Source organism: Falco peregrinus, chromosome 5 (assembly GCF_023634155.1).
Source record: "Falco peregrinus isolate bFalPer1 chromosome 5, bFalPer1.pri, whole genome shotgun sequence".
Taxonomy (NCBI): domain Eukaryota; kingdom Metazoa; phylum Chordata; class Aves; order Falconiformes; family Falconidae; genus Falco; species Falco peregrinus.
In genome coordinates, this window is record NC_073725.1 from 71,685,833 (window position 1) to 71,698,117 (window position 12,285).

A 12,285-nucleotide genomic window follows, 5' to 3' on the forward strand; every position below is an offset into this window, starting at 1 on the left:
TTGGTGATGGTTTGCATTTGCACTTTTAAAACTGAAGTTTTAAGGGTAGAACTTCTCCCTGTGCCCACAGGAAACTCAGGGTGTACATAGAGTAAGGAGTTTGAGCCGTGTCAAACGAACAACTTCTTAGAAAACTGTATTTAAAAAGTAAATACTAGAAAAAAAAATATTACACATTTTTTAATACCTGGTAGGACTACTTAAGGTGAATGATATACAAAGCTAAATTAGGCTTCATAATAAGTGTTTAATATAGATGAGAGGGTTATTTGTTGCTGACACTGTCACTTTATGCATTTTTTCTGATCACTTCAAAGTTAACAAATGTTAAGGTAAATGTTAGTGGAAAGGTTTGATTTGTATGTTATAGCCAGTGGAGGGGGGATGAAAAGTTGACAGTGAATGATATTATGAATGTGAAAAATCTGTGACTGAATATAAACAAAATTAATTTTAAGTGAGTCGCTCGTTAAGCTGACAAACTCGAATTGCTATTTAGTCGATACAAGCTTACGTAGAAGTAACAAACTTGCTTTTAGTCCACGGTAGAAGGTAAGAAAGACAATAAATGTTTACTTTGGCCCTTCTGGGATGTGGAGAAGCTAAGGTAGCAGGAAGGAAGACGGAGAAAGGGGAAAATCATTTGTTGTCTCTGTAGCCACAACAGCAAAAAAAAGTCATTCTAGATTTAAACACATACAGAGTTTTCATAAAGACAGATGTTGTGTATCTAATACCTACATAAAGGCTGAATCTCACCACACATAAAGTCTGGCCACAAAAGGTATTTTGTATGATAGGGAGCTTTAGAAAAACATTTGGCAGCTTCGCGGTCACATTCACATGCCATTTTTTGACATTTGTCTTCTAGTGATTCTGAAAGAAAACACAGTAAACTTTTTATGTTAGTTTGAAGTAATTAAAAATACCAAATGGAATACCAAGAATTGCTACCTTATTTCCATATTTGCCATATAAATGGCTCTTAGGGTTCAAATGCAATAGCAATTGCACTGAGCTTTAGTAAGACTTGCAGTTCTTTTGTGTTCTTTAGACAGAGCTCCATGCTAGGACATCTCAGTGACAGGGAATATACAAGCATGGTTTGGTTTAGTGACAGTTGATAATCGGTAGAACTATCTTGGCAGGTAAAAAGACAATAATTGGAAAAAGACTTAAATACTCTTCTTAGTGTTCTTTAATAAAGGAATTTTGATTCCTCTTTAGAAAGTGGTCTCTAATCACCCCTGCCCACCCTGTTGCTCTAGTGAAACTTGAGTTTGGGAAGACATTTTCCATTTCATCCATGTTTTAATCTACTAAAGGACATAGCATTAAAATTATATATGTGAAATAAGGGATGTAAAGATGTTCCATGTTCAGCTTAAATTGCCCACCATTTTTTATGTAGGCATTCAGTAAGAAGTTAGGTAAAGTGTGTTTTAAGTACGATAAAATCCTTGTCTGGCCATATTTGGTTTTTTAATTGTAGTTTTGTAACTTAACAGATTTCTTGGCATGAACATTTCTTCTTGGCACGAACATTTTGTTCTACAGCAGCATATTTCGGTTTTATTGTGCCAACCCAGAAACGTGTGTTTTTTCTCTCCGCGACTGTCTGTAAACTAAAGAATCCTTGATTATATTTTGTCTGAGTACTTATCATTTTGAAAGCTTAGATGAATCTCTGCTTGAGAGTTGTCTAGGAGCAGAGTAAGTGTTCAGTTTTGTGAATGAACTAAACTTCTGCTATGAAATGGAAGTGTTCTTAATGTATATATGTTGACACTGCAACTAGCTACCCTGAGAACTACTTAATAGTGTCAGTAGCATAAACAACATGACAGGATTAAAAAAAAAAACACACCCCAAACCGAAACCAAGAACTATTCCTTCTTTTGTTATTGCCCAAAAATTAATTTTCCCCATGGAACATCAGGGACATTTTTTTCAGCTTTCTTGATGACATCCTACTATGTCGGCCAATACTTAAAAATATTCTCAGTTTCTGGACTAGAACAGGAGCAGAACCTTTACAGCCAAATATAGGTGGACTGTAACTTGGTCGTTCGACAGTTTGAGAGAAGATGCTTAGTACTTCTGGAGCAGAGAAAATTAGCAAGTAGAGAGTCTGCATGAGGTGGACACTTGGGCAAAGATAAGGTTGAATGAAAAGGAGGAAAGGAAATGGGTGTAAAAAACTTTAATTTCAGGTTAGGCAAATTCTAAATTGAGTTACAGAATGAGATGGTTTTGTGCTTTCTCTGAATGGCCTACTGTGTTGCCTTTAAACTATGGTAGTCAGAAACTCAGACTTGTTGTACACAAACTTGTTTAAGGGTCTGCATTTTAGTGGTGCAATTAACCACCAATTCTCAAGCTGATTCACATTCTAGGTAGTAGCATAAAATTACATGCAAAGTAACTGACCTAGCACCTGATTTAAAAATAAAACAAAAAAACGCAAACAGTGCACAAAACAAACAAAAAAACCAAACCCCAGCCAAACAAAAAAACCCCAAAACTTAGCAAGAAGAAAAATAAGCCTGCAAATTTTGGGGGCTTGTTAGAAGTTACAGTTTCAGAAAGTTTTTGAAGTGAATTGGAAACTTTGGGAGTTGTGAACAAATAATGTAAAAGAAATGCTGCATTTTCCTGTTGAACATTTTTTGTTTGTTTCTTTGAGACCTCTTTGTCTTTCTCTTTTATACTACAGCATGGCAAGTATATTACATTAATATTTCAGAGCAATCGAACAAAATTTATCAGGATGTGGTCAGCCATTTATTGCAACTTGTACACCAATTATGTAAATATTTTCAAATTAACGTTTTATGGCTTGTGGACACGTTACTTCCATAAATAAACATACTCATCAAATACTTTATTACCTCAGTGCTTGACACTGTATTTGTGAATTCATTCATAAATTGCAGCCACTAGCAGTGGGCTGTGCAAACGATCAGTGATAAGTATGCCAAAAGCTTGTCCATCATAAACCTATAAATGGTGTGAAATATTTTCTGCTAAGTATAAAAAGGATCCTTTTTAAACAGTTGTAATTTTCTCGCCTCCTGTTTGTAGTTGCTCTCCAGCTTGAGACCTCTAGGGAGTAGCATAACATGGGTTCCTCAACACATGTAAATGCTGAGTAAAAAGTGTGTGTGTGTTCTGAAAGGGTAAGGAGCTTGTAGATCAGAATTTTGTTTGCTTATGTATGTCAGTAGGTCAGGAAACTGTATTCGGTTGGCACAGCTGTGCTTTCTGGAGGCACAGCGTACCCTAGCAAAGAAGTCACAAAAGGAAGGATGGTAAAATAAGAATTTTACAGTTAATTAAGAAAATGTCTATGAGGTCAATGAGACAATCAGTAGAAGTAAAAAAAAAAAACCCAAACCACCAAAAAACAAAACCCACCACCAAAACAGCCCAACTGGAACTGTTCACTCACCACACACAGCAGCATTGTCTTCACATCCCCAGTGGTAACCTTCTGTCTTTGGGTGACACCCTGCTTGTTCTGCCTTACCATAGCAGCAGTCATGGTTAAAGCAGCACCTAAGAGTAACAGAAATGGGCTTGCCTTAATTCATGCTGCGGTGATTTATGGTCACGTAATCTGGATGGTTTTTATCAGCATGTTTCTACAGGCTGTGAAATAGTAAGTCAGCATACATGAATGTACAAACAGTTGCCTGAACCAAAACAGGGTAATGGTTTAATAGATCACCCGGGAAAAAATTACTACTCTTTCATGTAATCAGTGCTGAGGAAAATGTCTGATACACTTTGATCTAGTTGAACTTCCTCACAAATAAATATAAAAGGAATCTTCAAAGCATTCTCAGTTTTAAACACAATAAACTTTCATGTGGGTATGCCTCTCCTAGCCCCTTCCAAGAGAAAGATCAAATGACACAATATTCTGTCAGATGATGAATTATGTCCTTTTCTGCCAGTTACTGATGCTATTGTAATGGTTACTGACAGGGAGGGGACAAGAAAATTTGTTAAGCCATAGCACGCCATCATAAATGTCACGTTACAGCAAAGTCCTAACATGGTGGCAAAAAAGCTGAAAGCAGGAGAAATGTTCAGTAATGAATAGGCACGGGTGCTGTTCAGTGCCATAATATAACTAAACATCTTTGCTCGGTATCATGAGAAAATTTGGAAAATTGCCCAAAATGATGATTTCAATATTGTTCTTGTCATAATGGGGACAACAAATTCATAGGCTATCACATTGTGGAACTGAACACTACAGGTAACCATTAATGGTGTATTTTAATGCTTAAGAGTTATTCTTCTGGTGTAGAGTCATGGCAAGCCTAGAATAGCGAGTAGGGGGGAGGTAACAAGGACCTGAAATTAGACAGCTTGTATGTTTTTGCTGCAAACTAACTTTCCTTATTGACTTGGTGGGAGAATAGGGTTGTATCCATGAGCTTTTTGCATTCAGTCATTGGGTTTCTTCCTGGTAGCCTAAAACCATCATATTACAATAGGCACATGATGTTTAGATGGTGTTTAGATTGCCTGAGGAATTTGTGTCTGCAATAGAAAAAGTTAATGCTGTGAGCTCTCACTTGCAATTACTGGTTTTTTTCTACACTTATTAAGTAATTACTCGGTAATTCCACTCAAATCGCCACTTAAAGATTGTGCAGTACCTAACAGTTGGACAACACATACCTGTGAAGTAGCTCAATACATCCATTTAATACACAGAAATTAAAACAAAACAAAAATATTAGTGAGTCTTTGTAGCAGTGCTGAAGTAAATAAACTAGGAAATGCAGCTTCTTTTGCCATAGTGCTGTCTATCTTCACGTGTTTACAAAAATTGTCACCATTACCTAAGTCCTCTTTTAAGTGTTTTAAATAAAAATAGATGCTTAAGAATTTTGTGTTGTATCTTATGAAAGCAATATGTGACTGTGTCTTCCAAGGTTTATAAGCGGCAGGCAAAAATGTAAATTGCAATAACTATTATTTGAATAACTCCATTACAGATGGTGTTAATTCAGATTAAGTATTTCTGTATTTTCAATTAGTTAAGTTTTCAGGCATAATTCTGAATGTAAACAACCCACAATGTAGCTCAAAACTTAAATCAAACTTGGTAAGAATTTTTGTCTCTACATTCAGTTGGAGTAATTCTTCATTCTGTTCAAATGCAGTAGAGTAAGTATACTCGCTTCTGGCTTGTTCTTAACATTCTGTAGCTCTTAAAACCCAGACCACAAATAGCTAACCATGTTTTGTGAAGAAGCTTCTTGCTACTGTGGACTTTCAAAAGCGAAAAAAATGGCCTACAATGAAAGACTGTCAAACTGCAGGTTCTCCATCGTTATCTTTAGGTATACGGATGACCAGAAGTAATAATAGTCCCTTCTTTTTGTATGTGTATCTAGTCATTAAGTCGCAACTACATTATACCAAATTGTCTTCAGAATAACAGATTACTTGGCCAAAAACTTGAAATATGTAGGCAAAGTTTCTAGAAGTTTTAGGTCTAATCGTGACTAGTATCTTTAGGAAAGAAAAATTAAAAAATCAGATTTCAACTTTCTATATATTCTACCTTAAATGTGAGTATCAGACATTTGCTTTCCTTTTAATTTACAATATATCTGTCTGGTAAGTCAGAACTTGAGATGTCACATATGGTGGGAAAATGCATCATTATAATGATAAACTTGAAAATATAAAACTTTTATTTAACTACTGTAACCAGAAAATCATCTTCCTGGCAGCTAATGTTCAATTATAAATTAAATTTACAATAGTCTATATGCTGAAGTTTAGTACTAAATATAAAGGTCTTACAATTATTTTAGTAACAATTCATAATTCCCTTTATTCAAACATTTTTTTTAATAGGTTGAATTTTGCATAATTTTCTATGTATTATTTTGAATACTAATACGATGGGATGGATGGTAGTAGAATCAAAAGATTTTTTGAATTGTGATTTTATTTTTTAAATTTTTACTTTTATGGATTGCTTGACTGTTTGGGCTTTAAAGCTTCTCCAAGACGACTTTAGATCTTCAGCTTTTGGCCAAACAGCAAGAGCAAAGAAGCTCAGCTGGACTGTGAATCCAGTATTAGTGCAATGAGAGTTTGAGTTAAAGGCAAGTAAGACTCATGTAGATCTACGGTAACGCAATTTTAATGCTTCAGAGTTTCTTAGCAGTCTGAGGTGTTTATACTCAGTTCCCTTACTGATGTTAAATAGGCCTAATTCATATTTTTGTCCTTTTACTCTGTCATCTGCATACATTCAGCCCTTAATCACTCAGATAAACAGTTATGCTTACCAGTCTACTCTGTCCTTGGGCCATCCTCTTCCTCCCAGACCACAGTAGCATCCATAGCGTAGGTAGGCAAAAGGAGATCGTCCTGTAGTACACCTAATGGCTCCAGCTAATTCAAGAAGTCCTCTTCGATTTCTAAAATGGGCTTCCCCAAAAGCGCCTTTATAGACTGTGGAAGAAGACCTTTATTTTTTTATTGAATCAAACATGCAGATATAAAATAGTATGTTTTAAAAAAAACTTTGATAATGAATGTCAGTACTTGAAAATAACAGTTTCCTTTTTTTCCTCTTTTTTTTCTTTGGGGCCACACTGCTTGGCCTAGTCCCTTTTTACCCCCATGTGTAGTGAACAGCATGCTGAATAACTGCAGTGGTTTCCTCCCAGCAAGGCAGCATACAGTGGCAGACCTCAGTCATTTCCAGTCTTGAAACTGGCAAGAGCTAGCATGTGTTCTGCAGTCTGGGTCCACTAACCTGCTAAAATTAGATGCCCTAACCATTGCAGTATTTTTTCCTTATCATAACATGCAATTTTGCCCTTGTTATTTTGTAGAATGTAATGCTTTACATTTGAACAAGCATGTCCTCTATGATGGGGTTCTGGTTTTCCTCCTTTTTAGACAAGCCAAATAACTGGCGGGGGTGGCAGGGTGGGTGTATAGCAGGGAAATGGGCAGGTGCTTGGAGTAATTTCCGTTGCTTATGTTTTCCTGTTTCATTTTGTTTGAGTTTTGTTGTTGTTTAAGGGATTCTCACCATTATTTCCCCAGAATTAGACTGTATTTAGGAGCTTTATTTTAACCATCCTGTGTCAGTACTAAAACAGTAGGTCCAGAGCAGCAGATAAATGTTGAGACACCAGATGACTTTTTTGGGGGGTTTCATGTCGTCCTGCAGGCTGAGCTAACGGATTGAAGACCCTTAATAGTAATGGACAGCGCAGGCTCCAAGGTAATTGCAGCAGTTTTGAAGAAGCTGGATGAGTACAAAACAAATTAGTGGAATGCTGCTGATTAGAGTTGTCTTACTAATTAGACTAATGATTTATTTTGGTATAAGGAGAACAGTTTATAAACCTTAACTCCCAGTACTAGATACAGATTGGGGAAGACATGAAGATTTAATAACTGATAATACCTGTGGGAGAGACAGACAGCAGAAAAAAAATTTATAGACTTTCTCATTGTTTTGATATTTGTTTACTACAGAATAACTATATGATTATACAGTTTGTATATAATCTGTGCAATCATGTAATCTATTATAATAGACTAATAGAATAATCTATTATAATAGATTATATGATTAACTGTAATGAGATAATGGAAGATCTGCCAGGAAAATATTGTTCCCAGCACAGCTGAGTAACTTGAACTATGTGGAATGCTGGTGACCTCCAGCACTCATAATTTCGTGAAACAAAGGGATTTAAACACCTCATGAAATCATCTCATTAAGAAATAAAATCGGTAGTATGTGAGAATGGTTAAAAAAAAAAAGCTTTAGATTGCATTTATTTTAATTTCATTGCTTTATAATAGGTATGAAAAAAATAAAACCCACATTCTTTTGTATCTAGAGGTCACAGGAAATAAGTACAAGTGTACAAAAATAATTTACAGTTACGCAGTTTGAGTCTAGTCTTGTTATTTTAATATAGTCTAGAGTCTAGTCTTGGCTTTTAATATTCTTGTAAGATTTAATTCCAGTGTTTATTGCATAACAGGAATTGGAACTTTGTCAAAAGTTTAAGCTGTTGTCACTCTTGAAAGGAAACTTTGAAGACAGATACTTGGGAGAGGAAAAAACCAAGAGGATAGCTCATCAGGAAACTCGCAACTGGATGTGATGTAGCTGCTTTAAAAGTAAAGGTTGAAGGGAAACTAAAACCATACCAATCCTAAGGCTACTTCAGACACCAAGAAATAGCAGAGGGGAAAAGAAAAAAAACCCACACAAATCTATGCAGCAGTTGTCTTTGTGATGGTGATGACTAAGCCAGAGAGATCAAAAGCCGTGAGGTGGTTTTCTGAAGACTGAAACTGAGTGAACAGTAAAGACAGCCTGAGAGAAAGTAAGCAATCACATTGTGTTGGTGTTATGCTTGATTCTAAGACTGTAATTCCTGTTGCCCAAATTGGAGCCCTGCCATGTTTGCAGAGTTTGAACTTCATCATGCTGTCTTGTTTTGCTGCCTGTGTGAGCTCTTAAGAGTTCAGATTGTGTTAAATGCTGTACATTGTTATGTCTTTGAAAGATATTTTCCACTATACCTTCCTACTCTCCTTTTTTTCCCCCTTAGTTTTCTGAATAGCTTACTATTAAAAAACCCAGTCCCTTACATTTCCATATGCGTAGAGGAAAAAATCATTTTAGAAACAAGATTTTTTTGTGAGAGGTCACAGGTCCCATAACACTTTACTCTTTGCAGTGGGCACAATGCAAACATAATAATTATTTCTAGAGATTTATTTTTGAGATGCATAGGTTTGCATGATTATAATACATAACTACATTAGTCATTAGCATCTAATACAGTCTATGATGTTTTGTTGGTTTTCAAAGAAATGTTAAGCCATTCTTTCAGAAACTGAGGCTTCAGAAACATTTTTTGATGTTAAATACATGTAAGATTTCCTATACTGCTATTTCCGTTGTACAGTTATAGTGCTCTTGTAGTTCAGAACTTGAAACTTGGGAATAAGCAGACTTTCTGATGTATCTCCAAGATCTGGCCAGAAGTGGAAACATTTGAACTGTATGCTTTATAGAAGTTTCTTTTTTTCCTGAGATTTCCCCCCCCCCCCCCTCTCATTTCATAAGCCATCAGGAATGGCCTTTTTTGCTAGATCTTGTTGCCCAGGCTACTGATGCGCTTACCTCTACGAACTGTGGTCACGTATGAATTTTTTGAAAGGATCAATTTGCCTGTTTTGATACTGTGGACCAAGCATTGAGAAACAGGTAAATTACATTGCCTTTCTACCTCACTGCCTACAGAATGGGTGACTGTGATGTCTGACTCAGAGCTATCGGACCAAAGCCAGGCTCTCTGTAACAATCACTCTAGGCTGGCAGCAGCAGTGAGTCTTCCACTACTTTCCTTAACGTTCTTGCTGAGGTTTGTGCCGTGCAAATGGTGAAGTCTGGAGGATGATCAAAATGCAGAAGGAATAATAGGGGCATGCTGAGGTCAGGAAGTAGAACTGGGGCAGTAAGCTTGGTGGGGACCTTAAGTTGGCCCCATTATGCAAGCACCTTACCTTATGGTCTGTAATTATGGGATTGCCTCCCCGCTGCCCACCCCCCCACCCACCCCCCCTGCGACCCTGCGTCATTCTATGCACAGATCTGTTACAAGAATGAATCAAGACTCATGTCCTTCCTTTTTGGAAGATTCGGTTTGGTGAATTTTCAGGCTGTGCAGGAATGTGTAAAAAAAAGTGCAAGATCACAAATGAGAATCTCTTAATTAAAAGGCAGCTGAATGCTGATCTGAAAAACTGGATTTTATCCTCACAGCAGTCACAAAGGTTCAGTATGAGGTTAGTTTAATCACTTTAAAACGATGCCTATCCATGTTTACTAGTAGTGTGCTCGTAGCCTGCTGGATATCCTGGGTTGGAGTACCGAGATACTGTAATACCCAGCGACAGCCAGGCTTTGTATAGTTGGAAGTTCCAGATAATTTAAGTAGTGGTAGGTAAAATCGAGTTCTAACATGTCACCACGGGAACCTAAAAGTAGTGGATGCTTTTTTTGTCAGCCCACTTACCTATCTGACAAAGAGGGATGATAATACAGTTTGACATAAGTGTGAAAGAAATGAGTATGTTCAGATCCTAAACTGATGAATAGCTAAAAAAAACCTGTGAGGAAATGCACTGCAGATCATGACAACTGGTCTTTAATACTGCTTAATAAATAGGACGTAGGAGACAAAGGAATACTTGCAAAGTGAGCAGTCAGCTATGCTCAGGTATGAGGCAGGGGTCCTTTAATTACGTTCTCGCCCCATAACTTATTCATAAAGCCTGACTCATTCTTTCAGCACAAGCCGGTTGTGATGTTGCAGGCCCCGTGGGGCTCCCGGCCGGGGGCTCCCCGCTGGGGGTCCCCGCAGCCGTCGCGCCGGGGAACTGTTGAGCACCCGGCAGCAGAGTGCGGGTGGGTGACTTGGCTTTGTCCGAAGCTGGTTATCACAGTGCGATCTGCAGCCTGATGCTACATACCGAGCTTTTTAACACATTTTGCACGTTACTGGTGAGCTTTAAAAAAGTAGCGGGAGAGCCTCCGGCGCACCGCCGTGCTGCACGTGTCGGCGGGCGGCCCCGGCTGCACCCCGCTGTGCCCGGCGCTCCGCGCGGGAAGGCGCTTGCTCGCCGCCACCGCTTCTCCGAACGCCCTTCTCCCCCCGCCGCCCGCCGCGGGCGCAGCCGAGCCCCGTCCCGCCCTGGGAAGGGCGAGCGGCCCCGGCAGCCGCAGCCCCGGGGCGCCCCGCGAGGCCCGGGCTGAGCCCGGCGCGCCGCCCGCCGCGGCTGTACTCACCGGCCGGCAGCAGCAGCAGCAGCAGCAGCAGCAGCAGCGGCGGCGGCAGGGGCAGAGGCGGGCGGCGGGGGTCCCATGGGCGGCGCGGCGCGGTTCGGGGTCCCACGGCGGCGGGTGCGGGCAGCCGCGCCTGGCTGCGGGAGCGCCGCGTGCCGGTGTGGGGCAAGGCCGCCGCGCGCCGGCTATAAGAGGCCGCGCGGGCCGGGCCGGGTCCCGCTGCGGGGCGCGCGGCGCTGGCGGCGGGGAGGAGCCGCGTGGGCACCCGCACCCGCCGCGCGCGGCACCCGCACTCCGAGCGGGCCGAGCTTCACCTCCCGATCGCTGCTCTTCTTGGAGGGCTAAAGAACAAGCCGCTCTTCAGCGGGCTACCGACACCTGCACCTCGGTCAGAGTCACCGGGCAGCCTTCCCTCCGCCGGAACGCAGCCTTCGCGTGCCGAGTGGTTTTTCACAAGCTGTGGAATCCTTGCGGGTTTTTTCCATTCCCTTTCCAGCTCCCGTATTATTTTGCAAAACCCACGACTAGATGCCATACTGCAATCACGGTCCTGTCACCCCTCTCAACACGCAGACAACACTGCTTACCTTCACGGTTTTTTTTTTCCCTTGCCGCTATGTTCAGAGTATTTCATCAGACCTTTTAGTATGGCACTGAAACCAGTGGGTTTCCTGACAGTTTTTCAAGCAATCAGGACTCCTGAAATGTTGGGTACCGGGTTTTGTGTGTGTCTGTTTTCTTTTTTTTCTTTTGGGTTCTCTCTCTCTCTTTTTTTTTTTTTTTTTTTTTTTTTTTTTTTTGCATTATTATATTCCAGAATATGACCCCCATTGGATTCCATTGAGGCCTATACTGTTAGGATAAGGAAGGAGAGATAAAAATAGTTTTTTTACAGAACTTACCAAGAACTTGTTCTTGGCCATGTCATCTGGCTATTGCAGAGCAGCTGGTAGTTTTTTTGGTAGTGAATGGTATTTCATCAAAGAAAGAAAATTTTTTTTGACATACATACTGAAGGATAATTCTCCTTTTGCACTAAAATGCTCTGATTTGTGTGTTGTATCGTTCCTTCATTCAGAAGAGAGGTAGAATATTGCATGTGGTCTGATTTCAAAAGACAAAAAGCATGCACAGACAGATCGGACTTGGTTTTGTTACCCTCTCCTTAACTCACGCTCTATGAAATGTTTGTGTTGGCACTGAAGTTACGGTAGTGAGGGATAAATGTGGAAGCACATCAGTTTAAGGTAGGATACCAATATACCTGATGTATGCTTTTGTGCAGCTACATGCAGAACACCAGAAATTCTATGTTAGCCCAGCCAAAACTAGTATGTGCAGAAGAGATCATGGTATAAAGAAAGGAGAAAGGGTTTCCAGCTTGAGAGCTTGTATTCTGCAAAGGGATGAAAGCT

The 12,285-nt window shown here is 39.8% G+C and overlaps 1 protein-coding gene and 1 long non-coding RNA gene across 2 annotated transcripts; one reads left to right on the top strand and one right to left on the bottom strand.

The window, feature by feature from the left end:
• Positions 1-154: 154 nt before the first annotated feature.
• On the bottom strand, positions 155-11,798 carry LOC101924753 (phospholipase A2). The gene is made up of 5 exons (XM_055805185.1): positions 11,773-11,798; positions 10,874-11,178; positions 6,327-6,492; positions 3,452-3,558; positions 155-876 (listed from the first exon to the last, which is right to left on the bottom strand). Exons 1-5 carry the CDS (start codon positions 11,796-11,798, stop codon positions 731-733), a joined length of 750 nt encoding a protein of 249 aa, XP_055661160.1. The 3' UTR covers positions 155-730.
• Positions 6,605-8,597, top strand: LOC129784577 (uncharacterized). The gene is made up of 2 exons (XR_008747464.1): positions 6,605-7,276; positions 8,052-8,597. It is a non-coding gene; the product is annotated as an uncharacterized LOC129784577 (long non-coding RNA).
• Positions 11,799-12,285: the final 487 nt, after the last annotated feature.